Source organism: Passer domesticus, unplaced genomic scaffold (genome assembly GCF_036417665.1).
Source record: "Passer domesticus isolate bPasDom1 unplaced genomic scaffold, bPasDom1.hap1 HAP1_SCAFFOLD_37, whole genome shotgun sequence".
NCBI classification, from domain to species: domain Eukaryota; kingdom Metazoa; phylum Chordata; class Aves; order Passeriformes; family Passeridae; genus Passer; species Passer domesticus.
Window position 1 is genome coordinate 3,598,380 of NW_026990149.1, and position 27,357 is coordinate 3,625,736.

The 27,357-nt window shown below is 54.0% G+C and overlaps 1 protein-coding gene and 1 pseudogene across 1 annotated transcript; one reads left to right on the top strand and one right to left on the bottom strand.

The window, feature by feature from the left end:
• LOC135292537 (zinc finger protein 850-like) overlaps positions 1–27,357 on the bottom strand; it is a 337,224-nt pseudogene that overhangs the window by 288,625 nt on the left and 21,242 nt on the right.
• LOC135292495 (class I histocompatibility antigen, F10 alpha chain-like) lies at positions 14,384–18,151 on the top strand. Its single transcript, XM_064406697.1, has 2 exons — positions 14,384–15,953; positions 16,872–18,151. Exon 1 carries the CDS (start codon positions 14,690–14,692, stop codon positions 15,419–15,421), a length of 732 nt encoding a protein of 243 aa, XP_064262767.1. The 5' UTR covers positions 14,384–14,689; the 3' UTR covers positions 15,422–15,953; positions 16,872–18,151.

Consider the following 27,357-nt stretch of genomic DNA (forward strand, 5'->3'; position numbering starts at 1 on the left):
GCAGGTTCCCCAGGGAAGTTTTGCAGGTTCCAGCACTGCAAGTGTTCAAAGCCAGGCTGGATGGGGCTTGCAGCTACCTGCTCTAGGGGGAGGTGTCCCTGCCCATGGCAGGGGACTTGGCACTAGATGATCTTTAAGGTCCACTCCATCCTTAACATCCTAGGATTCTGTGCTTTCCTTCCCATGCACCTAGAGGAGCTCGGAAATCCATTCAGTGAAGGCACAAAGCTCATCCAGAGCTTGGCAATTACCAAACTACCTGGCCCAGCAGCACAGGACTTTGTTGCCCAAGTCCTCACCTTCTGACCCTCAGCACTGGGCTCTGTTTCCACAGACTGAGAGCTGCAAGGTGACAGCTCCCACACAGGGAGAGAAGCAGCTGCTGGCCAAGGCTGCTCCTTCTACCAACAGCCTGGGCTCAGTGGGGCTCAGCCACCTCTGCTCTGGTGCTGTCTGGCCAGTGGGAGCTGAGCCAGGCTCAGGGAGCACATTTCTAACCCAGCTCCTGCCACCTGATGATGGATCCATGTCCAGTGGAGCCATCCTGGAGGCCAGGGGCCTGCAGGGGCTTAGTGCTTGTTCACTAAAGCTGCTCTGCTCTGCAGCTCTCTGGCCTTTGAGGAAATGCTGGCAAAGGCATGGCATCAAAACCTCTCCCTGCACTGCCTGGGCTGTGCTGGGATCAGGAACCCAGACACAGCACTCTGAGCCCTGGCCTTGCACGGGACATTCCCTGGGAGCTGCAGGGCCACTGGGGATGTGCCAGCACTGCCCTGCTGGCCAGGGACTCTTCCCAGCACTGCCAGGGCAGCCCAGTGGGCTCAGGCTTGCACCATGGCTGCACTGAGGGGGAGAGAAGCAGGGCACAGGAGCTGCACCTGAGATGCTGCAGTAAGCCACACTTCCATACTCCAGAGCTGCCAGGGGTTTGAAGGTCACCTGGATTTCGGCCGAACAATTCGGCCCGATTTCTCCCTCCTGCAACACAAAGAGACAGCAAAACATTTCTCTTTAACTTCACATTTCCTGTTTTCAACCACAGTCCTGTCAGCCTTTGTTTAGAGCATCAAATGGTGAACAACACAAGGAGCCCAAGGAAACCCTCCAAAGGCAGCTCAACACAGTGCTGGAAGCTCTCAATGCTCAGCTGATCAGCTCCCACTCTCCACAAGATTCCTACTGCTCTGACACAAGCTCTTGCTCACATCATGCTGCTGTCAGCTGCACTGGGATGCAACTGCCCCTGTGCACTGCTGCCTCTTGGCCTTAGATGGGCCATAGCAGTAACCAAGAAGAGAACATGAGCCCCTTCCTTGAAATACAAACATTAGTCAAGCTGTTTTGAAAGAAAGCAGAGGTTGGGATTATTCTGGGCTTTACTCCAAGGGGAGAAGGGATTTTGCACTGTGCAGACACCAGGCGTTCATCATCTCTCACAATGCCAGTGCTCAGAATCAGGGCTCTGGCTGATGGCAGCACGTGGCAGTTTGCTTGCACAAACAGAAAAGGAAAAGGTTTTCTGTCCTTGTGTGCAGGAGAACTCAAAAGGCCCAGTGAAACCTTCCAGCCTTGTGTCCAGGCTCACAGATGACACTGGAAGGCAGACTCAGAAATAGTGCAAGGCGTGGTTACAGGAGGCCATTGGCATTTCTGGGATTAACCTTGGGCTGAGTTTGGCCTCCTTTTCCCAGCCAACCATTGCCAGCTTCAGGTCAGTGTGTGAGCTGGCAGTGCTGCAACAGCCTCTGCTGAGCCCCACGTGTGGGGGCAGCCCCTCCCTACAAGAACTGCTCCCTGTGACACTGCAAGGACACGCACGGAGTGCCCTGAGCTCCAGCCCTGGCAGCAGAGCTGGGCTTTGTCAGGCTCCCAGCCCTGCCTTGACCCTCCAGGGCAGAAATGCTTTCAGCAGGGAGCTCTGCAGCCACTCCAGAAACTCCATGTCCTCCCTCCCAGCACACGGGGCCAGCTGAGGATCTGCCCAGTGACCGCAGCCGGGGCAAGGGGGGCTGGGGTTGGGTGCTTGGGAGGAGCAGGAGGAAGAGGAGGAGGAGGAAAATGAGGTTCTCAGCTATCACTTACCATTGGCTCGATGAAAAAAACCTCATTGGAGAACAGCATGGGCTCTTCTGGCACCTTTGCCATCTCCTCCTGGACCATGCTGCTCAGGAGGGCAGTGTCACCTCCACCAAAGCCCTTCACCTCCTCTGTGTTTTTCTCCTCTGTGATATTTTCCTCTGACACCTCTTTGGGTGTCTGCAGCAAACACTGCCTGCAGCCCCAGGGAGAGACAAGGCCAGCAGATGGTTTCATAAGGCACAGATTTGCAGAGAGAAGTGGGAGTGCAGGAGAGCAAAGCACTTGGGTGGGAGCAGCAGCAGCTCCCCAGCAAAGGCTGACCCCAAGCCACGAGGGTCCCACATGGATCAGGGATAACTTGCTGTTCACTGGCACTGCAGGGACTTTTACTCCACACTTGCAAGCTCAGGGGAGCTTTCCAAAGCCAGCAGCCCTCCAGAGAACCTCCTGGCTCAAAGCCTCTGCCACAGCTGAGGGAGAATCCACCAGCCACCTCAGCTGGCTTTTCCTCCCACTGAGCTGCTCGGGGGAGGCAGATAAAGATCACAGAGCACCCACTGCAGGGCTTCCCTGGCAAGGGGAGACCAAGCTGGCTTGCAGCTACGTGTGACCAGCAGCACTCTTTGCTTCTTCCATTTTGGGCCTGCCCTGTTCCCTACTCTGCCTTTCACAAGAGCATCCCAGAGCACTTCCAAAGGAAATTGATGAATTCAGGCACCAAATCCCTGCAGTGACATTCAAGGTTTTCTATGCAATGTGCATGAAAACAGAGGCTCTGAGAGGGGAAGGGACTTTGTTGTGCAGGAGGGAGACAGCAAACTCCTGGAGAGACCTTTTCATCATCCAGAGCTTTTTGGCTCCCATCCCACTGCATGGTGATAGAATGTCCTGACAGGGAAAGGATCCTGCACGATCTCCTCTCCTCAAAAAGTCCTCTCTGCTCTGAGACCTCAAAAGCTGCTCTGACAGCAGGACAGGGGAGACAAGCAGCCTGGATGGACAAGGAGCTTTTCAAGGAACTAAGGGGAAAAAAGAGGGTGGAAAGAGGGGCTGGAAACTCATTAAATGTTTAGGGATGTTGCCAGGTCACGTGGGAAGAAGATGAGAGAGACAAGAGCCCAATTAGAACCTGAGGAAATCCAGTCATCACAATCAACCTTTCCTTCCCAAAATGCCATCCATGCTTGGAGTATAAATGGAACTGGAATGCTGAGTCCTGAGCTCCCGAAGCCCAGGGACACACACCCTGGTGCCAGGGATGGTTTACTTGGCCTAAACCATTCAAAAGCACCAACACCCCCCTGAGGCCACACGTTCCTTTCAGTCTTGGGCCATGTATCTCACTGAAATGCATCTTTCAAACCAACCTCCTCTTCTCTTCATCCTCTCCTTCCTCACTAGGAAAAGCCTTCCACTGGAAGTGGGCTGTGATGTTACTCCTGTTTTCAATGAACACAGTTCTGTGGCTTGACATGGTGATCAAAGTCTTGTCCATCTCCACAGAACTTGTGCTCAACCCAACGTTGACATCCACAGCTTCTCCTTTGAGGTGTGTGTGGATTCTTTCTTCACCTGGAACAAAGCAAAGGGGAGTCTTTGCTCAGCTCACTGGCTGATGGAAGCACAAGGAACACAGCAAACCACAGGTCACAGAGGAAAGTGTCCCAGTTTTTGCTGAATGAGCAGTTCTGTGGATCAGTCCATTGATCACATCCTGACAGCTCTGGGTGCAGAGCGTGGGGATGTCCTGGGCAGCTCCTTCAACACCTTATTTCTGAGTGTGTTGGTAGAGCTGTGGCCCCAGGGTGACAGTGTGTACAGTGGGGTTGGTCCATGTGCTCTGGTGACCCACTCAGATCACCGGGATTTCTGCACCAAAGTCCTTCAGGTGACGCTGAGGAGCCCTGCTCAGTCCTGCCTTGCCCAGGGCCTCCCCGGGCATCCCACCAGACTTCTGTCTCTCCTGATCCCTTGCAGCCCTTGCTGCTGACCAGCAAATATGCCTGGGGACAGGTGGGCAGCAAAAGGAGGCCCAGAGGAACAAGTGAAGTGACAGCCCACAGCAGGAGGGGACCCAGGTGAGGAAACACAACCAGCCTGGCTCTGCAATAGGACAAACCACTACAAAATGAACACCAGGAAAATCAGCATCAGTATCATCATCATCTCCCTGTCCAAACCCACAACCACACCAGCCTTGCAATATTTTATATTGTTCTGATGTCAAAAACCAAGCTGGAGCACTGCAAATTAAATAAAAAAGGGAACAAAGGAAAGATTACTAAGTACAGAGCTATTTCTGCATTGAGACTGGATGGGGTTCCTCAGCCGAGAAATCAAATGGGAGATAGATGTGAGAGGTTTGCTACAGCATGAACAGCCTGGGAAATGGGGACAGGGAAAAATTTGTTTTGATTTGCCACAAAAAAGGAACTTGAGGGCTTGAAAATGTTGTTAGACAGAAACTACATATATGTGTAAGGGCCACATAGGAAAAGGGTCTGTGACAAGCCAGTGCAGAAGCAGCATATGGGACAGAGGTGTGCTAGAAATCCATTGCATTGCAGAGAATCTGATGGAGAGCTCACCTACAGCACTACCCAGGAATAAAAGAAACCTTCACCCAGGCACAGCCACATGGCAGTGGAGAATCAGGGATCCTCCTTCCTCCACTCAGCAACTCCCAGCAAAACAGGAGTCCAAAATCTTAGCCTGTTAGAGGGGATGCACTTTCTCAAGCCCCCAAACAGCAAGGAGTTCTCCGTTTGCTTTGGGGTGAAGCTGAGCAGGGGAGGCACCTCTGGAGGGAATGGAGGGGATGGGACAGCAGGGAGCCGTGGTGCAGAGCTGTCCTGTGGCCGGGCAGGCCCAGCACTCACCTGTGCTGCAGCACACTGCCAGGCACCCGCAATGGTCACCGGCCGTCAGCGCGTGGAATCCCACTGTCACCTGCACGGTGTCACCAGCGCCCAGAGCTCCTGCGGCCGGAGCCACGGAGAAAGGACTGCAACACAAAGAGAGCCATCAGGGCTGGCCACAGCTGGCCAGCAGATTCCTTCTGCACTGCAGCTCACTGCAGCTCCCCTGGGCAAGCAGGGAGCAAACCAAGCACAGCCAGCAGAAGACAGCCAGGACAGACAGCATCAGAAACAGCCACGGAGCCACTGCTGAGCAGATCCAGCCCTCACAACATCCTGTGGGCAAAATGGCCTCAGCTCCCCCACACTCTGCATCCAGCTCTCTGCAGTGACACTCAGAGCTCCCACTGCCAGCAATCCCATCAGAGAATGCTTTCTGAAGAGCACAGAGAGGCTTCAGAGCTATCTGCAGGCACAACTGGACACTGACTGCCTCAGGAATTTCTCTTTTCCTGCTGCCTATAAACCTCATCTCAGGAGATGCAAATGTTAGGGCACTCCCTGTCCTGGGAGATTACAGCCTAGGAATCACACAGGGAGAAGGAACTTTCCCCTGAAGACCAAGCAATAGTTGAATTTGCAGTGTGGTTCTTTGGCTTACTTTACCTTGAAAACATCCTGATTTAGCCTAGAAAGGGCACATTTGATCAGCATTTCAATGAAAGCTGCTCTAAGATAGAAGAGCTGTGAAGGAGACATCCCTGACACTCTAATAACCAAGTGAAAACCACTGCCAAGAGATGGGGCTGACAGGCTACATTTTGGCCTTTTCTCTGTGAATTGTGAGCTGTTCCTTAAAACACTTCTCATCCTCTCAGATCTGTGCTTTCCATTAATCACTACTGCACCCAACAAGCAGAAAAGTTAAAGTATGGAGAGGGTTTGAATAGGTTGTTTCCTTCTGCTTTTTAACTAGGTCCATTTGTATGATCTTTTGGCAAACATTTAACGCAAACCAAGACAAAAAACCAGCAGAAACACAGGAACTTCAGAGTATTCAAAAAGAAATCTCACTGAAAGGGGGCACAACCTTACTCAAGAGATTTAAATCATCTGGTATGAAATTTTAAACTGGCTTTCAAAGGTTCATCATGGAACACAAGAGGTGACTGATGCCCTCAGCTGACAAGGGAAAGCAGATCAGCTTCAGGAACAGGAACTGCACTGGCTGCCTGCAGCACAGCTCATGTTGGGCATCTGATGCAGGGACCCCTGCAAAGCCACGTGCCTGTGGCCTCCCAGAGAATGGCTCTGTTTGGCTGACAGTGCTGAGAAAGCATTTCAGGAGCTGCTTGTGCAAGCCAGCTGCCAAAATGTTCCAGCAGCCTCCAGGAAAGCTGGGACAGAGAAAGCTCAAAGGCTGCATCCTGCTAAGAACACTGAAGGCAAGAGCAGCTGCCATCCATCCTGCTCCCTTCCAGCCAGGGCTGCAGGGCAGCAGCTCTGATGCTCTGCTTCCTTTTGCTGCCATTTCCCAACGCTGCTATCACCCAGAGGTGATATCCTTTGCACAAGAACAGATGGGCTGCCTCACCTCTGGGTGCTCAGCTGGAAACGAGCTTCCAGGTTCCCAGTGTTGCGGAGCAGCAGAGTCTTCTGGGTGCTGCTCTTGACTGGACACCTGGAGAAGTCCAGCTGCTCAGGGAAATCCAGGACAGCTCGGGCAGCAATGGCCCGAATTGGCACCACGATCCTTTCACTGGTAGTCATGCAGATGAGCTGGTGGGAATAATCCTGCAGGCAAAGAAACTGCCTCAGCACAGGGCATTTAGTGCCATCCCCACGGCAGGATGAAAAAAAATGGACTCCCTTCAAGGGCATCAATTTAGCTATTCCACCCCAAAGTAAACACTAAGCTCTACTAATATGCCACATTTTAAAGTCACCGGGGCACTTTGCAAAACCTATCTCTGTGGCATTAAGATCTTGTGTCACTTGGGTCATACAAAGAACTGCCCTAGGCCACCATATGTTTTACTCTACATTTTAATGATGTTAAAGAATTCCTACGTTCCTTCTAAGGAACATGGAGCTAGCGAACACAGGACATTCCTCTTTAGGTTTCTATATTCCCACTGTCTGAGAATAGGACAAAGTGTTCAACTGACTCGAAGCAGCAAAAGGAAGATGAGAAAACAGCTGGACCCAAAGAGCTCCTAAACCTCTGGCCTGGTGCAGAAACATCAGGTGCCTCAGAACTCCCCTCCAACTTTGCCTCTCCAAGCAAGTCAGCAGAAGAACAGTGCTAAGAGGCAGCAGGATGCTGTTGGAAAGAGCCTCTCTTGGCTTCCCTGCAAGGCTTCCTCCCTTCCATGCCACGGCCTAAACCCTTCTGGATGAACAAGCCTGCAGATCCCAGCACGGAGATCAGACTTGCCAGGGCCTCAGCACTGCTGTTCAAACCTCCAGGCAAAAGCACCTTTGGCATGCAATGGGTGCCAGCTGACAGAGCAAGCACAGGCACAGGCATGAAGACAGAGGCACAGCAGTGTCACTGCCACGGGCTCTGGGCTCACAGCTCTGCCTGCAGCTTGCACCTGCCCTACACCAGCTCCTGCAGGCAGCTGTCCAAGTCCCTGCAGCTCAGCAACCTCCTGCTGGCCAAGGGCACCCAGAGCCCAGGGTGCCTGTGCCAGGCCAGGCTCACGGGCACAGCACATCCTCTGCCCTGGCCCTGCAGCTGCACCATGCTCACTTGTGCTCTGGCACAGCACAGCTGCAAGGCTGCAGAGCAGAGGCTGGGAAAAAGCACCGTCCTTGCTCCAGCCCAGGGGGAGGCAGGGAAGCTCTTGCCAGGCAGGAAGGAGGAAGCTCTCAGACCTCTTTGTTCCTCCAGTGTTTTCCATCATCATGAAACCTTCCACTGTACCTAGAGATGGCCCAACATCTATCAACAGCCCTCTGTCATTTTCATCCTGTTCCCTGGGCATCTTCCCTTGGCAATGCTCAGGGATGTGCAGGGAGGGGAAGCAGAGCCTGTCAGGCCTGGCTGCAGTGCCTGGCAGCCCGTGCCAAGCTGGGACTGGCTGCAGGCTGCCTGCCCACGGCCTGGAGCCAAGCTCCCAGCATGGAATGGGCTGCACCCAGAGTGCAGGGAAAACAATGGCTTTGCAGAGAATTCTTGGGCTCCTCCAGGCTCACCTTGTTCTCCTCGGGGCTGAAGCGGATGCGCACAGCGGCAGAGGCGCCTGCTGGCACCATGTGGTACACACCCCTGGGGCTTGCCAGCTGGAAATAAGGGCAGCTCTCCATGCACACCTTCACCAGCCGAGGAATCTGCAGCAAAGACATCAAATGATGATTTCGCCCCTTGTGCACACAGGACGACAGGAGACCTGTCCCTGCCCTGCTGACATCCCTCCTTGACCCCTTTTCCAAAGCATTTGCAGCTCTGCAGGTACAGGCACATCATTCACAAGGGTCAACTTGAATCCCTTCTCTCTGGCTCCAGCATTTTGGTCAGGGCCAGTGGGGCAGGGCCTGGTGGCAAGGAAGGGCCAAGCAGGTCAGCACCAGCAGGATGGAGACAGAGCACCTGACCGACCACATCAAGTCATCTGCACCATCAGTGCGTGTCCAAAATCAGGGCACAATTCCCAGCACAGGAAGATTTCCACCATCTTGCAGAGCAAGGTGCTGAGACATTTTCTTCTGCATGTGTTGCAGCAGATAACTTGCTTTGCTGGACACTCGGGCAATGACAGCACTCTCCTCTTCCAGCACAGGGTTAAAGCTCCAGGTGCCAGCACTCACCTTGTCCTTATTCGTCACAGACAGCACCATTTCAGAGACCTCCCGAGCCACGAAGTTCTCAAACACCATCTCTGGTGGGGAAACCTGAAACAAGCTCTGTTTCGGGGCAGCTGACGGCAGCTGGAGAGGCGAGAGAGAGCAGGGACAGCTTCAGCTGCTGGGAGGAAGGCTCATGAAGGACAATCTTACACTGATCCCCAGTGAAGTGCAGACTCTGGGGGAGCACATCTGCCCAGGACACACTGGGCAAACAGTGCCTCACCCACCTGTGCTCGGAGCTGATCAAGAACTGCTTGATCAGCTTCCAGCAGACTCAAGCCAAGCTGCTCTTTTGATTTCTCCACCTTTCTTTCTCCACAAGGCCCCTCTCCAGGGCAATCCTGAACCACTTTGTTCCATGTCTCTTGCGGCCAATTTCCTGCTCAACAGCCCACCTGGCTCACCTGCCCCTTTGGACTGTGCTTTCTACTGAGCCAGTCCTGTCACAAAAGCAACTTGAAACACACCTCTAAGCAGGCACTGATCCACAGAAAGCACATCTATTCCCCTCTGCCCAGGGCCAGTCCCCTGCACATCTGGCAGCCTGCAAAATCTAACACCCCGTCAGGGTCCAACATATTGTTCCAACCCAAAGCAGGAATGCAATTGGTTTTGTTAAATCTGTAGGAATTCCTGCAGGTCCTCAGCCTTCCAAGGCCAACGCTGCCACTGTGGAGGGAATCCTGTGACCCCGAGCATTTGATGGTGACCACACCAAAGCAAGAGGTGGCTCCTTCAGCAGGGGAATGGCACATGGCAATGCTGTGCCTTTGTGTCCCCAGCCTTCCCCCATTGTTTTAGCAATGGCAGCCACACTCCAGCACAGCCCAGCAGCTGCAGCAGAGGTTATTTGTGTTGCCTCAGTGCACATCAGGACTCCCAGTCCACCACTGCCAGCAGCTTGCAATGACAACAGCACCTGGACACTGAGGTGTTTTGCTGGAGGCAAGTCTGTCACAAGCACACACCCTCTTCAAACTTGCCATCAAACAGAAAGGAAAAGAGCAGGAAAAGGCTACCTTTGGACTAGTCTTGCCCAGGTCTATCCATGGGCCAATTCTGGGCAGAATCCTCCCCCCAGTGCTGGCCTCCTTCTGCGTGCTGACAAACTTCTCCTGCTGGAACTTAGAGGGAAGCAGCTGGAAGGCAAAACAAATCCAAAAAAAAAACCAAAAAAAACATATCAGCAAGAAGCTCAGAGATGTGCTTGTTCAGAAAGGCATTTCTTGAGCAAGTGGCACTGGCAAATAATTTGTGATCACAGCCACTAGGATAGTTCTGGAAGCCCTGGAAGTTACTTGCTGAAATGCATAGCAAGAATAAATTAATAATACAGGGTGCAATACACATACTCCAACCACATGGCTGTGGCCCATTAGTCTCTCTGTGATCTGATGTGACATGTTTGGGGATTTCTGCTCTTTGGCCATTTGTTTCCTCTTATGTTTCATAGGATTGAGGCAGTGACCTTTACAGAGAGTGGGAAGGAGCTCTCAGAACTGCCCCAACTCCATCCCTGCACAACACTCACAACTCACAGCAGGAGACAGCACTGCTGGCTGAGTCCAAGAGAAGCAAGAAAGAAAAGCTGTACCAAGAGGGAGGTGCACAGGAATGTGTCCAAGTTTTAGCTCTCTCTGTTAATGAGCATTTGTTTTCTCTGTCTGGGCTGACAGAGCCCTCCAGAGAAGAAAACACAGGGATCTCCGTGCCAGAGCCTCAGCACTGGGGCATCTTCAGCCAAGTGAGCTCCAGACAGCAAGGCACCTTGGTGGCCCTGACTGCAGTGCTGCCTGCAGGGCTGGAGCTGTGCCCACCCAGGAGCTCAGAGAGAACAGCTGCTTTGGGAGCTCTTCTGGCTGGGACCAGCCGTGGCTCTCAAGGCTTTGGGCACAGTTTGAGCTCTCCCCCCCACATGCCCAGGTGCCCAAGGGCAGGTTGGTCACAGCAGCACAGGGCAGTGCCCAGCCTGACAGAAGGAATTCCTGTGGCAAAGGGCAGGCACAGAAGCACATGCTGAGGGCTTCAGCTGCACATTGCTTTCACTTGGCTCCCGTGGCACAGCCAGGCAAGGCGCTGGGCTGTCCCTGAAACATCACACAGTGTTCCCTCCTGCACCAGGACAGCCCCCACCAACAGCAGCACAGCACAAAGAGCTGGGCAGGGGCTCTGCAGCTTCCCAGCGCTGCTGGACAACAGGGGCAGGGACACCAGGGACACCAGGGCACTTGCCAGCCTGAGCACAGCCCCAGTGGCTACTCACAGTGTTAGGCTGCAGTCTTTCCCTCTGCAAAAGACGAGGTGTTGGTGTCTTTTTTGGGAATCCAGAAGCCATTCTGAAGGGAGGATGTCACAGAGGAACGACAAGGCCTCAGCAAAACTGGAAGGAGCAACAATGGAACTCTGAAAACCCAGAACCCAATTCATGGCAGACTCAACCCATATACTGCTGCTAAACATTTTATATAATTTGAAAGTAGCTAAGTGCTTGCTTGTCATAAGTAGCTAGTATTGTTAGGCCTCTAGTTGGACTTTATTTGAAATAGATGACCACCTTGTGCAATTCAAAGATGGATCATACTGAAACCTGGAGCTAAAAAGCTGAGCATGAATAATGCTTAGAACAGACAAAGCTGTAGCTTAAATATTACTTAAAAACAGCTTGAGTGGGCCTCCTCTTCTTTAGGCTAAACACCCCCTGCTCTCTCAGCTGCTCCTCACTGGACTTGGAAGAGACTGCAATGTTATGGTTCATGGCTTAAATATTGCTATAAAGGACATTTTGCCGACTGTGACAAAACTCTATAAAGGAGCTGAGAGCACCCAAGCCCACCCTTCCCTGAAAATGCCTCCTGACTGGAACTTGGGACTGGGAATTCAGCCCCACAAGGGAACTTGAGACAAGATAAAGGTGACACTATTGTCCCATTAGCTCAGGTCTGGGCAGAAGTGAACAAGGCCAAGGGAGAAAAATAGATCCACAACAAAGCCAAAGCCAGCAGCTGTCCTGAAAATCAGCTCTGTCTGCCTTCAGGCTGGGCAAGTCATAGCCACAGACTCCTCTGCTGAGGCCAGGTTTGCACACAAACCTCCCATCAAAGACCTCCACTGTGTCCCCAGACCCATTCCTGAGGCCTTGCACCAGATGATTGCAGGGCATGCAAAGTAACACAACAGATTTGAAAATCCACAACTCAAATCATGGCAGACTCAAACGATATACTGGTGCTGAAGATTTTATATTACTTGAAAACAGCAATAGACAGTCAAACTTGCCCCACCCCAGGGAGGTACCTGGGAGGTCCCACCTTGCCCAAATCTGCATTAATCCATTGGAATCTTACATTTTGCAATACCTCACCACAGAGAAGACCAGAAGAGGATTTTATGGTATGCCAATGGGATCCATGGAATGGTGATATTTTTTACTTCATCTGTCTCTGTCATTCTCTTTCTTCCCCCTCTTCCCAACCCCATCTCCACCCCCTTCACCCCACCCCCCCCTTTTTCTATTCCTTTCTCTCTCTTCCTCACATTTACTGTTCCATAAAATCCAGACTACTGACTTTGGCAAATTGCCTCGTTTGCACCTCAATTCAGAGGCCTCTCCCTAATAATTTTAATAACCAGATGATAACAACCCACGGAAACTGGAACAGAACTCATTCACCTTGAAGCAGTTTAAGCAATCACTATAGGGAAAAAAAAGTATAGATGAGTACATTTAGAAAATGTTGCATTTCTTCAGTGCAAAAAAAAAGCTCATCAGTAGATGAACTATTGTTCATCCACTCAGCTGTGCATGCCACTGAACTGCTGCACCAGAAGACTGGCATTATCCCATCCTGTATTTCCCTTTGGCCTTCTCTCTCAGAGTGCACATGAGACAAAACCAAACAGTTCAACTTTAGTCAATCTTTACCTTCAAAGGAAATTCACAATCTTTTCCAGAGGCCAATGCTCTGCACGTTGAGGAATCCTCTGCAGAGACCAATGCTCCGCGAACTGAGGACTCCTAGCAGAGGCCAATGCTCTGCACGTGCAGGATGTTGTTTGCAGAGGCCAATGCTCTGCACGTTCAGGAATTCTCAGCGGGGCACAGTGCTCCGCGAATTCAAAGGACTCACTCGCAGAGACCAATGCTCCGCGAACAATTCACCTGGCGAATCGCCCAGTGTAGCTGCCTGTACGAGCCCAGGCTGCGCACACCCAGCCAGGGCCGCGTTCTCGGGCAACTGAGGCCGCGCCGCTGTCACAGACGCTGCCGCCCGCGCGGTTACCAGGCAACCGCGGAGCGCCCGAACGTCGGGGCCGGGCCGGGTTCCGGCGGGGCCGGGCCGGGTTCCGGCGGGGCCGGCCGGGTTCCGGCGGGCTCGGGCCGGGGCCGGGCCGCAGTGATTTTCAAAGGAGATTGTCACTTGAACTACTGCCTTAACTTTGTGAAGTCTTTCTGTAAGTATTAGCGAAAGCCTAAAATGTGGTGCTAGAGGCACCTCTGTCAGGTCTGTCCCTTGCTCTCTGTGTAGCACTGGTGCTCTGTCCCGACTGGAACAGCCGGAGGGGCTGAGCGAGCTGGGAAAGGGGCTTAGCCTGGAGAGGAGGAGGCTCGGGGGGACCTTGTGGCTCTGCACAGCTCCCTGGCAGGAGGGCGCTGCGGGTTCAGGAAGCGCCGGAGCGGCGTGGTTCCCTCTCTCCCGCTCAACCTCTTCCTCCCTCCCTCCTCCTCCTCCCCCATTTCCGAAGCCCTCGCAGCCCGCGGGAGGAGTGGAGATAGAGCCGGGACAGGGCGGAATGCAGAGAGGGGATGCCAGGAGTAGGAGTGACTGGGCTGTACTGGGACCATACTGGGATCATGCTGGGAGGGAGTAGGAGCAGCACGATGGCTGCAGCGCTGGGACTGGGGGCACTCCTTGGCGAGAGAGGGGGGTGGGACCCCCGGCACGGGACCCCCTTGCTCTCTTTATCCTGCACAGGGACCCTCCTGAATCCCCCATTTCCAGACATCAGGACCCTCTGCTCCCCATTTTCCCGGCCATCCATGGCTCCCAGCCTGCAGACTTGCCGTGGGCTTGACGGCCTGGAACACCTTGGAACCCCATTCCTGCCTTTCCCAGCCCCTAGCCCCTCCTTTCTGCAAAAGCAGAGACCTCCTGAACTCCCCCTTTCCCAACATCCCAGGTGTCCCCACCCTGGACTCCCCTTTCCTGGGCTCAAGGACCCCCTGGAATTCCCTTCTACCTCTCCATGTCCCTGCCTCCCCCCATTTCCGTCACCCCACTGACACCCTCCTGCACCCCTATTCCTGATAAACGAGACACCCTTTTACCTCTTTGCCGGGCACTGAGAGCCCCCTGTCCCCCCCCAGTTCTCCTGCCCCTGTGTTCCCTGCCCGTGGTACTGTTGGAGCCCGGCCCAGGGTTCCCCCGGTTGGTGTCCATGGGGTCTCTGGATGGGATCCCCTTCCAGCACTGCCGCAGCCACCGGGGGTGGCGGCTGGAGCCGAGCCGGGATCTCGGCACAGCCAGAGCCGGCACAATGAGCGGCACCGGCACGGGGCCACCGGGGAGCTGCAGGTGCTGCGGGAGCGGCACAGCCAGAGCGGGGCTGAGCGGGGGCAGCCGCGCCTGGGGCATCTCTGGGGCTGCCATGGCAACTGTGGGACTGCCATGGGGATCCGGGAGATGGAGCCCGAGGAATGAACAAATTCCTCAGGGCACAGCTGCGTGGAGTGGCTCCAGAAATATGTCAGATATGGGCGGGAGGAGCTGCAGTGTAAAGGTGGGGAGGGCAGAGTTCCCATGGGAATGTGGGAAATGAGAATGCGGGATTTGGGAGGACAAAATCTGCCAACATGGGAATTACCAAGGGAATTCCATGGATAGATCTGTCATCCCATTCCCATGGGACTTCCATGGTTGAATCCCACTGTTGTCCCATTCCCATGGGAATTCTGTAGATGGATCTCACTGCCATGCCATTGCCATGGAATTCCATGGGGAGATCTCAGCCCTGTCCCACTGCCATGGAATTCCATGCATGCATCTCACCGTTACCCCATCCCAGAGCCCCCTGATGTCCGTGTGTCCCGAAAAGTGGAACACGGGATCCTGACACTGTCCTGCCATGCATACAGATTCTACCCCAGCACCATTGGGACCAGCTGGATGAAGGGGATGAAATCGGGGATCGTTCCACACCTGGGCAGGATCGAGGCGCTGCTGGAGGAGCAGGAGCAGCCCCTGCGCCGGGCGGAGCATCCCGGAATGCCAGAGCCTGGGATCTGCTCCTGGGCTGAGGCTGGGAACATGGAATGTGGGAACTGGGAATTTGGGACTGTGGAGCAGTGGGATGGGGGTTCCCCTCCCCTCCTAACCATGCCATGCTTCCCAGAGCTGGAATCCAGCAGGAATCTCACCCTGGTGGTCGCTGTGTCTGTCAGTGCTGCCATCAGCATTGTTATCCTCATTGGATTTGGTGTTTGGAAGCTCCACTCTGGTTCGCTCCAAACCCAACCTGGGGGTCACCCGGTTCTTCTCCCCTTCCCAGACACTTGGAGATCCCCCCATGACCCATCCAGCCCCCCCAAACTCCTCCTTGGGTCACCCCTAAGTCCCCAGTGGGGATTTCTGTGAGTTCCCCTGTGTTCCCCCCTTCCCAGGACTTTGGGGGTCCCCCCCGACCTGTCTGTGCCCCCCCTGATTTCTTCCACAGCCCCTCTGTGATGGTGGGGGCTGGGGTCCAAGTGCTGGTGCCTCCCTGCCTGCAGCAGATCCAGCACTGAGGGGAGTCCCTTAGCATTTGGGGTCCCCTGGGGTTAGGGGTCACCCCCCCGGGTCACCCAGGATCTCCCTGAACACGCTGGCACTGCCCATGCTCAGTGAGAAGGTTCATTCCCAGCACGAGGCCTCAGCTGTGTCACTGGCATCGCCCAGGTACCCAGAAAGCCTCCCGGGAACCCCAAACCCCCTGGAACAACGCAGCTTCCCTGGGACCCCAATATCATCCCTAGCCTCTCCAAAAGCTCCCCAAGACTGCAAAACCCCATACAGACCCCCCCAAACCTTCTCAGGACATCAAAATTCCCACAGGACGTCCCAACACCCTTCCAGACCCCCTTGATAAGGTTCATACCTGGCATGGGATCCCCATCTCCGTCACCAGCAGGTATCCCAAAACAGCCTTGCATTCCCCTTGGGATCGCCTAATCCCCCCCTCTGGGACCCCTGAAAACTCCCTTTGGGAACCCCCAAAACTCCACCATGACCTCAAAAACCCCCAGTATACACAAACCCCCCTGGGAACCCCTCACAACAGTTTATGCCCAGCACAGAGTCCCCATCACCATCACCCAGGTACCCCCCAACCCTCCTGGGACCCCCAAACCCCCCTGGGACCCCCAACCTTCCCAGGATGTCCAACCCCTCCCCGGGCTCTGCTGTCGGAATCAATGGGAGTGGTGTTGCCCTTTTAAGGGGACTTATAGTAGGACCTGACCATAGCAGGAGCCCTTAAAGCAGCGATGGTAGAGAGAACCCCAAAAATCCACCCTGGGGGGAAAAACGTCCCCTACTGGAGCTTGGAATGGGGGGTGGGGTCCCATAAAAATGTCACTTAAAGCTGTCATGATCCCCCCCTTAAAAGGGGCTTATGGGGCTGCGTCCTCTCAAGCACCCTAAAATGGGGTGGAAAAAACACCCTAGTAGTGTTGAGATCCCCCCAGAAAAATCCTAAAAATGTCCCCTTCAAAGGGGTCTGAAGAGCCTTAAAGGGTCTCAAGGAGGGACAAGGTCCCCTCCTCTGCTGGAGCCTCTCCGAGCTGGGAACTCTCCCGTTTACTGCCCTCGGAGGAGCCCTGAAGGACAGCGGGTCCTGGGCTGAGCCCCCCCTCATTTGGGACTGTGGAGGGAACTGGGGGGGCTGGGATGGGGCTTAGGGGTCCTGGGGTAACCTGGAGGACCCTCAGTGGGTCTCACCTCCCCCTGTGCCCCCTCTCCCACCCCTTTCCCATTGTTGCCCCCAAACCTCTACTCCCCCAGATTGGTTTGGGAGTGACCCAGCCCATTCCCGTTGTGTCCCGGCCAGGGAGGAGGAGGAAGACGGTGGGATAGAGGAGAAGGAAGATAGAGGGAGAGAGGAGGAGGAGCAGGCAGAGGAGGAGCTGGAGCAGCTGGAGGAAGCACCGCATGCTTTCAGCTCTCTCTGCACTCGCAGCAGCTTCGGCTCGGGACCATCGCCCCCCATCCCGCAGGTGCCCGGGGAGGGGGAGCTCGCCCCAAGTATCCCGGGGGTCCCTGGGTTTGGGATTTTTTTGGGGGGATGTTTGGAGCTTGCAGAGCTCCAAAGCCGAGCCGCAGATGGCCCTCAGGGGGACATCGGGGGGTCCCTGGTGATATGAATAAGAAGCTTGACTAGGCCAATACTCAAGCAGCAATCAATTTATTAATGAATATGGTAAAGTATGAGCAATACAGCGCTGGGTACAGTGGGGGGAATTTTCCCTCCAACTGCACACCGATAGTTGGGGCTTACAGATATTTATAGGGGTTTTCATAAGCTTTTTCAGCAGTTTCTATTCCAAATGTTTGCGTCACAATTCTATACACTATTGTGATTTAGTTTTTCTCAGGATGTATCTCAGAAAGGAGTATCCCCAGATGGTGGGGTCCAGCTTCTGAAGGAAGAAAGAAGTCTCTCAGCTGGTGAGGTCCAGGGTCCATATGCGGGTTCACCTTTGAATTGCAAGGACTATAAATCTCATACCAGTGATGTCCAGCTTCCCTTGGTCAAAACTATCAATCCTTGAGTGGATGTTCATCTTCCTTTCTCAAGCTGCTTTTGCATATTTTGTTAAGGTGTCGAGATAAGCATCTTTCCTTTTGATATATTCTAAAGCTATAGTTTCAAAGATCCTTACTACAAGCATTATTCTGAAATTATACTTCAAAAGGTTGTTATTGCAAACTCTTTTTAGCTAGAAGCAGAACGTTCCTGTCAAACAGCAACATCCTTAAAGCTTTAATTCGAATGCTCTTAAATCAACTTAAGACTTATAAAGGTTAATTGCAAACAAAGGATAGGTTCAAAGGCCTTCTTCCATGCTTTACTTCCTCAGTTATTTATTAGAATTGTCTTCATAACTGTCCCACGGTCAGTTTCCACACATATCACAATCACAGATATACACATTGCCTGTATGTACCTGACACAAAACACAGCTTTATATTTCACATCGGGAGGTGTTTTTAGGGAGTTGTGGCCATCCCCTGGCAGGGCTCACCTGCAAACTGGGTGTAGGCTGTGTCTTGGAGGAAGGTGCCACGGCCAAAGTCAATCAGTTTCAGCTGCCCGCTGGCCAGGTTGAGCACGATGTTCTCAGGCTTGATGTCCCTGTGCAGGACCCCGCAGCTGGTGCAGTGCCGCACGGCCTCCAGCACCTGGTGGAACAGCCCCCGCGCCTCCTCCTCCGGCAGGAACCTCCGCTCCGCCAGGAAATCCGAGAGCTCCTGGCACCGCTCCGGACGCTCCAGCACCAGCAAGAAGCTGTCGGGGAGCTCAAGCCACTCCAGGAGCTGAATGACACCAGCACAGCCACAGGACACCTTGGCCAGCAGCACGATCTCCAGGGGCGCGCTGGTGCCGTCGGGCTGCGGGAGGAGCGCGATGCCGTCAGTGGAGCTGAGGCCGTGCCAGGGCTCTGGGACCCCTCAGCCAGCCCAGGATGCTCTGCATGCCCCACTCAGCCCATGCCTGCTCTCCCTGCAGGGCTCCCGGTAGCTCCACGGTGCTGGGCCCCGGCTCCTCGCCGCCCGGCACGGCCCGGCTTCTGCCGCTGGCCCTGCTCACTCACCAGCTCGCCCCAGTGCCGGATGCCATTCCACGGCATGCATTGATGGCCACCTGCAAGCAAGGGGCAGCAGCAGGCTGAGCTCGCTGCCCACCCCACCGCACCCCGGCCTTTTCCTCCTCCTCCTCCTCTGCCTGCTGCCAGCCCCTCCGCTCACTGGGGTGCCGCCCAAGACCCGTGTTCCCGAGCAGACGCTGCCGAAGCCGCTGGGTCCCAGCAGCAAACCCAGCCATTACTGCTCCTGCAGGGCCTCCTGCGCCTTCCCTGCAGGCGGGATGCGGCTGTCAGCACTCGGCCCAGGGCCAGCAACGGCCCCTGACCACCCCGGGCCGGCCGTCCCCACCCACCCCGGGCCCCGGTAGCCACGCTGCCGAACGGCGGAGCTCGGCCCGGGGAAGCCGCAGCAGAGGCGGCGGGAGCGGCCGCGCCGCGTGTGTCCTCCACGGGCCCCAGGAGGAGCTGGGGCCGGGAAGAGGACTGGAGACCACATGGGGGCCAGGGCCGGGCTCGGGCCAGGCGCAGCCAAAGTGAGGCGATGCCGCCCCGGCCCCAGGCACTGATGCCCGCCCAGCAGCACCACAGCCAGGACGGCGAGAGCCGGGGGGAGGCGAGACCGCGGCGGGATGCCTGGGGCTGGGGATGGGCTGGGGACATGGCCCTGCCCGGCACGGGGAGAGGGACGGGCCGGGGCAGGCACACCGGGAGTGGCTGCGGGGCACCGAGACAGAGTGCGGGACACCGGCAGAGGGAGAGGAGGAACAAGAGAGACATGGCAAGGGCCGTAGACTCGCTGCTGCAAGACCTGGGGCCATTTGTCCGTGTGTCCATTCCACGCTTGGCCCCGCACCCCGGGGCAGCCCCTGAGTCTGTCCAAACACGGGAACTTCAGAACTCCAGAGTCCTGACTCCTGCACAGGGGCACGGGAAAAACCCTCGGCTGCTGCTGTGCATTGTCCCTGCTGAGGCTCAGCACTGGCAGGGCACATTCCCTGCCTGCAGGATTTGTTTCTGACCCAAGCACTGCACTTATGGCTCTGGCATAGCTTTCCAGCAAAACCAGGGCGAGGAAAACTGTGTGTAGCTTGTGGTATTTTAGAGTGTCTAAAACTCGCTAAGCCATCGATCGGAGAGGTGAGATGCATTTGGAATTCATGGCATGGAGAAGTAGTGCAACATAGAAAAGGGGAGCATAGAAATAAATAGAGGAAAAGATCTCACATTGTGCCTTTCCATTTTCATTTCACTTCCGGAAAGCTGTTTCACTTTTCCAGGAATCTTCTCCACAGTCCTGTCTGCTCTTTTCAAGAACCTTCTTTCCTGGAGAACAAGGTTGAGCTTCTGTCACAAGATGTGCCTCCAACTGCAGCTTCTCTTGGCTTTCCATACCGTGAGTGCAGCAAAGCAAGAGAAATGTTTGGATTACTTGACAACTTGTCCTTTCTTTTCCTTGTGGGCTGGGGAGTTGTGCCATTGGGGAGTTTTCCATGGTGCCTGTTCTAACCCAAGAAAACAGGAGGTTTTGTTGGGGACTTGCTGGGGAATGCAAGCCTGACTGAATGCAGAGAAAGAATCTCCAGGACACTCTGGGAACTCCCTGGGCTGGGCTCAGTTCCTGCTGGGACTCTGCAGAGGGCTGGCCTCCAACTGGGATCAGCAGCAGCTGGAAATACCTCTGGGCATCTCCATTTTCTGCTGCTCCAAGGAAGCAATGAAGCCAGTCAAGTTCTGTTTCTTCTTTCTCCTGGTCGATTTTTTCATTTGATTTGCCACTCCAGAGGCAATGTCTGTGATGGTCTCTGTAAGTTGATTCTATTTCAACAGCACCAGCAACAGGGCTGTGTTTGAGTGCTCGGTGAGGCTTTAATTCCCCTCGACTTAGTGCTTAAAGACTTGTGAGCATTTCAATCTCTGCTAATCATGATGCCTGTGACAAAAACACGGGGTTCACCATCACAAAAGCATAGTTGGTAGCAGTGATTGAAAGAGGCAAGTGCAGTTGTACTGATAAAATTCAGGTGGCAAACAGAAGAGGGTCAAGAGCAGCCATGATCTCCAATTCCCAAGGCAAAGGCAGCAGCAGCAGCCTCCTGCTGTCAGCTCAGGTTGAGTAAAACAGTGCTGAAAACAGCTCTGGAGCCCGATCTTTTCCTCCTCTGAGGGCTGGGTCAGGGCAGCACAGGCAGGCCCTGAGGAGTCAGGGCTGTGTGTGGGTGCTGGTTGCTCTACTCCAGGATCAGCTGGAAAAGCCCTTGGGAGCCGAGGCAGGAGCAGGCGGGAAGGGGCCGGCGCTGCTGCTGCTCCTGCCCGGGAGCCCCGGCTGGGCCGGGCCGGCGCCCGCTGCGCTGCGGCTGCTGCTGCTGCCAGAGCCGGGCGGGACTCGGGGACAGCGACGGACACGGGGGGACAGCAAAGGCCTGGCGGCTGCAGGGATGTTGGTGCTGGGGCCAGCGCCAGCACACAGCTTCAGCCCACAATTAACCCTGAGGGAAACGCTGGGGAAAGGCTCCATTTCAGCCTTTCTTTACTGGTCGCTGGGAAGGGACTGAAATTAAAGAAGACAAGCAGGACGCGACCCCTTCTCCTTTGGGGGGACCCCCGTGCCTGGGGCTGTGAGGGGTTATGAGGGGCCATGAAGGGCTGTGAGGGACTGTGAGGGGTCATGAGAGGTTGTGAATCACAGAATCACAGAATCTCTAGGTTGGAAGAGACCTTTAAGATCATCGAGTCCAACCCATGTTCTAACACCTCAACTAGATCATGGCACCGAGTGCCACATCCAGTCTTTTTTAAAACACATCCAGGGATGGTGACTCCACCACCTCCCTGGGCAGATGATTCCAGTATTTGACCACTCTTTCTGTGAAAGACTTCCTCCTTAAGTCTAGCCTGTATCTCCCTTGGTGCAGCTTGAGACTGTGTCCTCTTGTTCTATCTGTTGTTGCCCGGAGAAAGAGACCGACCCCCAGCTCACCACAGCCACCCTTCAGGAAGTTGAAGAGAGTGGTAAGGTCACCTCTGAGTCTCCTTTTCTCCAGGCTAAACAATCCCAGCTCCCTCAGTCGTTCCTCATATGGCTTGTGTTCCAAGCCCCTCACCAGCCTCGTGCTCCTCTTCTCTGAGGGGTCATGAGTGGCTGTGAGGGGCTGTGAGGGGTCATGAAGGGCTGTGAGGGGCCGTGAAGGGCCATGAGGGGCTCTGAGGGGCCATAAGGGACTTTGAGGGTCCATGAGGAGCCATGAGCTGTGAGAGGCTGTGAGGGTTGTGAGGGGTCATGGGGAACTGTGAGGGGCTGTGAGAGACAAAGAAGGGCCATGAGGGGCCATGGAGAACTGTGAGGGAGCCATGAGGGGCTGTGAGGGGCCATGAGGGGCCATAAGGGTCTGTTGGGGTCGGCCGTTACTTGTCTGTGCCCCAGCACGGGAAAAGGTGGTTCTGGGCAGGCCGCGCTTTGAAAAAGGAGGCTGGACTCTTGCTTTTTTGGTCTTCGGTTGTGTTTATTGTTTCTTATCTACAAAGTTTTTCTGTCTGCCCAGCCAAGGTCTGATCAGCAAGACAGCCAAGGGCACTCTCTCCCGCCCACGGGGCGGTTGTCTCTTTTATAGTGACAACTACGTAGAAGATATTTACCTTCTATTTCCACTACTTGTCATCCTTGTTAGCAAGTGCACCTTCACCATGAACCAATCCACACATGCCAACGTCATCCTGAACATGGATGCCAAGGAGAAGAAAGAAGAAGGACAGGGCACGCCCAAATCCCTCCATCTTAGAACCCCTGACCCCCATGTACAAGATTCAAAACACCCCTGTACAGTGCTCTAAAATTTTTCCCTTCACCCTGTGATTGCTACTACTGTGCTACTTAAACTTTTGTGCCTGTAATTCTTCATATAAGGTTGGCAATTTGCTCCATGAATTAAGATCGAATTTCCAGGTGTCTTTGGCTTCCTGCCAGGGTGTCCGAGCCCCTGCCAGGGCTGTGAGACATCCAGGGCATCCAGAGAGATGCCCTGGGTTCCAACATGGAAGGAAGGATAAAAGGAAAGCAATGCTCTCTAAGACTGAGGCTGACTGAGCTCCATCCTCCCAGCCAGCTCCCCTACCCAACACTGGGTTTAGCAGTCACCCGGGCAGAAAGGGCTTATCAAGCCTTCTGAGAGGCCAGCAGAGTCCAGATAAATCCATCAGGGAGGCTTCTCCCTGCTCATCCCTCTGGTGTGTCCACAGCACTCGTCGAGGATGTCACATTAATCTTCGAGGAGTACCTGATCTGCAGCAGCACCGACCTCGAGCACAAGCTGCAGTCGGTGGAATGCGCCAGCCTGTTTGTCACAGATGAGAACAGATTCATCTTCAGCAAGGCTCAGGTTGGGCAAGAGGCTGAAGCTCATTTCAATATTTACAACGCAAGCTGTCTGCCATGCGATGTGGTGCTCTCCATCGAACCCCTGCCTGGAGAGGTAAGAACAGGAGGCCAAGGTGGTGGCTGCCCTCTAAGGGCCGTGTGAGAGCCTGTTTTGTTCTCCAGATGCATTGCTGCCTGTGGCCCAGATTAGGCTAACTCAGTGCAGGTCAAACTGCAGGGGAGAGCAGCAGAGCCAGGGAGCAGTTGTGTTGAATTCTGCATGTCTGGGGCAAGGTTTTGGCTCAAACCGCTGGGTCTTTGATGGGAGAAGTGAGTCCTTCTGAACCTCTCTTGGAAGCACACGCAGAGAGGGGCTGTTATGAACTGACATGCCAGGGCTCAAAGCAGAGCATTTCCTCAGGCTCCCTGGCTTTTCCTTCTCTTTGAAGGCCAGCTCTAGGTTATTTGCAGGGTTGTCCGTGCAGTGCCCACCTCCCATATAGGTGGGTGCAGCTGCCAGCCCTCAAAACATACACTGCTTTAGCACAAGGTCAGCATTCCCCGGGAGGGAGGGAGCCTGCCCAGGGAAGCAGGAAGGAGACACACTGTCTGGGACTGCTCTCAGTAATGCATTTATGAATAAAACCACGTCATGTTGAAAGGTGTTTCCTCCTAACACTGCTCTCTGGGTTCCCCCAAGGCAAAAAGCCCTATCAACAACATTTTCAAGTTACATCCAGTCAAGATGTCTGTTCCCAGCTCATCCTGTGCCATTGCTACGGTGACCTTCACCCCACCAGAGGAGCAGAACTACAACTGCACTTTCAAGGCTTCCCTTGTCATCCCAAAAGGGTAAGTGAGCCTGTGAAATACTCTCTGGTAGCTGCCTCTCCACTGGGAAGGCACAGACCTCTTGTTAGCTCTAATGCTTTCAGTAGCCTTAGGCAGAGTACTTGGCATGAGATGATCTGGGAGGTTCTAAGAACTCTTAGAGCAGAAGCATGAGGCTGATGGTTTAGCCTGTGTGAGGAACTGTGAAGAGAGGGAAATACTAGGTAGCCAGCTGTAAGTTACTGAGATGTGCTTCAGCTGAGCTGGGGGTTTCCAACGGCAAAGGCTTAGATGAAGCAGTTTCTGTGCCAGCAGTCAGCAGTCATATTTTCCTCATTTGTTTCTGTAAAATTAAATGATCCTCTGTGACGTGACTCCCTGGCATACATTAAGCTCTTTCATGTGAGTGATTGGAGCTGGTATGAAAGAGGAGCCCAGTTCCTCTGCCCTGGGACCTGTGGACTGGGGCTTTGAGCTTCCCTTCCTCAACCCTTTAGTGGCTGAACCAAGAGAAGACTAACTGCTAATAAGCGATTGTAATTTTACTGTTCTTGGAAAAGATCTTTCTTGAGAACAACAATGATTTCTTTTTGCCTTCTTGCTTTTGGACTGATTTCATGCTGTGCTTTTTCTTGTTGTATAAGTCTCATCTCACTGCAGCATGGGGATTTGCCATATCTCGTCTGGTGCCGTGTTATTTCCCTGCTGTACTGCATGACTCAATTAAGTGAAGTTATTTGTAACTGTTATTGTGGAAGGCTTTGGCTCTTTGGAGCAGATTTGTCTTGTGAATGGCCCTGAGTGGATTGGGAAGAGGCTGGTGGGGGGCTGTGTTGTGGGGTACAGGAACAGCAGGCAGGGAAAAGACTGTGGGTGGCCCTTGCAGCTTTGCTTGCCCAATGAGAAATGGGTTAGTGCCAGCTGAAATTGTTTCTGTGCCTCTCCTGCAGCTCTGTGGGAATTAAACCCCAAAGCCTGACCTTCACCATCAGTGGGAAGGGGCATGAGCCACGGGTGACAGTCGTGTGCCCAAGCGCTCGCAGCAAGAGGGGAAACGCCGTGCTGCGCTTCAAGAGGCTCCGGCTGGGGGATTCAGAGATGCTGCCCCTGGTCATCCGTAATGATGGCATCATACCTGTCAAGGTGAGGAGGACCTGCTCAAGGGATGGTCTGGTTTGGGAGCAAGTGCTTGTGGCAGAAGGGAAGGGTCCCAAAAAACATGGCAAACCTGTGAGGAGGTGTCAGAAATTCTTTTGAAACAAGTGACTGATGTCTGTTCTGTAAGAAAGGAGTTCTTGGAAATTTTCTGTCCAGTCTTTCTTCTTTAAGTTGAACACCAGAAAGGTGGTGGATTATTTTCCCCCCTGTCTCTTGGGTCACCTTTTGTTCTCATGGACATGTGTGATTTCCCAGTTCCATTCGATTGTATTTCAGCCCACTTTAGTACATTTTAAGTAAACTTAATTGTGGTTGCATTACGTCCTGCCAATTACGTTTTGTCCCATTTGGTTCTGTGTCAGTTCTATCCAGATGCCTCTGAACACCCTTTTTTTCCCGCTGGTTTGACTTAACTTTTGGGCTAAGTGCTGTTTCTAGTGGGAGAGGTGCTGGGCTCCCATGTGGGACCAGCAGCACTGCAGTGTCAGGCCTCGTGCCATCCTGTACTCACACCAGTACCATTGTGCTCTGTGTTCCCTTTTCTCAGTTTATGTTACACCTGGAGGATGAGCACAGAATGTTCTCCTTGAAAGGCAGGGCCACTGCTGTCAAGGTGTTCCACAATGGAGATGTGGAAGAGGATTCAGCTGGAAACGGTAAATTCATTACCCATGAAGTGCAATCATGCACAGAGGGAAAACGTGTGCCCTGCTCTTGGCTTCTCTGAGCAGCAGCCACATGTTAGGCACAGTTTTGTCCCTTGGGCCCTCTGTCTCCCAGACTTTTCTTGGGGGCTTTTTGCAGGGTTTCCTCCTAGGAAGTTGCAGGAAGTTCTTCTGTTCTGCTAGACATGGTGGGTTGAGTTGTGGGGGACTGTCACTACCTCAGTGGACCCTCTGAGGTATTTGCTGCACATGGCGTGGTACCAGCCTGAGCAGACACAACCCTTGAGCACTCAGATAGCCAGCAGAAGCTGAAAGCACTCTTTGGCTCAGCTTTCCATATGGCTGGAGCTGGTGGGAAGCAGATGGAATGAGGGCTGGGCATCAACCTGAGGTTAAGCTGCTTAAGTGGTGCTGTGTCTGGGGGTGGCAGGCTTGTGAACATAGGAAGAGGGTCTGCAACAACTGGGGGTAGAACCAGTGCTTAGAAGGCAGCTGGTTTCAACCTCTTATTCCTCATATATCCTATGGAAATATTTCCTCAGTACAGCTGCAGCACTTAACTCTGATTTCCATTGCTGTGCAGAGAGCAAGTCCACAAAGCCTTTCTTCCTTCTGAATCGCGGGCAATCGGCAGAGTTTGATGCCATTTTCAAACCCACCCTGGCTCAACGTGTGGAAAGGCAGATTGGTGTGTTAGTGGGGGACACCTACTCTAACAAGACCATAATTGAACTGGTGGGTGAAGGCCACGGGGCGAATTCACCCTTGATGGATTAGAGGAAGGCACTGAGGAGAGGAATGCTGATGGCAGCCTGAAGGACAACATCATTGATGGTAAGAGGAGAGAGTGCCAAGGTGGAGCAAGGAAGAGGAAAATATCTGATCATATATGTCTTCCCTCTAGCCAGGCCTGGGCTGTCAACCATGGGACTTGGTGGCCATTTGGGGGTAGCAGCCATGCATGCAGAGCAGTGTGTGCTGTGCTGCACATCACTGGCTTAGGGATGTGTCAGGGTGTTTCCCTGGAAGTGGTGGAACTGCCTGGGGAACTCCCTGGCAGAGGGGGAAAGGCTTGGAGCCAGGAAGCATTGAACATGCAGGTGTCTGTGCACGTGACGGGGGCAGGTGGAGCTCCCTGCATGCTGAGATCCCTTGCTCTCCTCCTTAACAGCTGTCAGAGTGAATCACATTCAGTTTGGGGACTGTCACATTTGGGAGCCCTACTGCAGGACCTTCACCATCACCAGCCACGCCGAGATGGTCATGCGCTTTGAGTGGGAGGCAGAGGCCCCATTCCGGTTCTCCCCCAAGGTGAGCATGGACTGCCTCTGCCTTTCCCCATCACTCAAGCCCTGCCCTGGTGTGCCCAGGAGCTGGCACGGAGCCCTCACATGCCACTGATAGCCCATTCCAGTGCCACGTAGGAGATGCAGTCCCTGGCTTGGCTGGGCCAAGGCTGCTAGCCTTGCAGAAAAGGCTTCATGTCATGGGAGGTGGCACCTTCTGTTCATACTTTTGTCTATCCAACTTCATGTAAATCCACTCCGAGGTGCAGATTCCTGGCACAGGTGTTCACCCCATCGGTCCCTTTTGCTGTCAGCCCTGCCCTTGGCAGTGCTTCCAGTTTGGTCTTGACTCCCTGATTCTCCCTAGGTGGGACACCTCCATCATGGCTGTGCCAAGGACATCACAGTGACCTTGATGTCAGATGTCCCAGTCACCTTC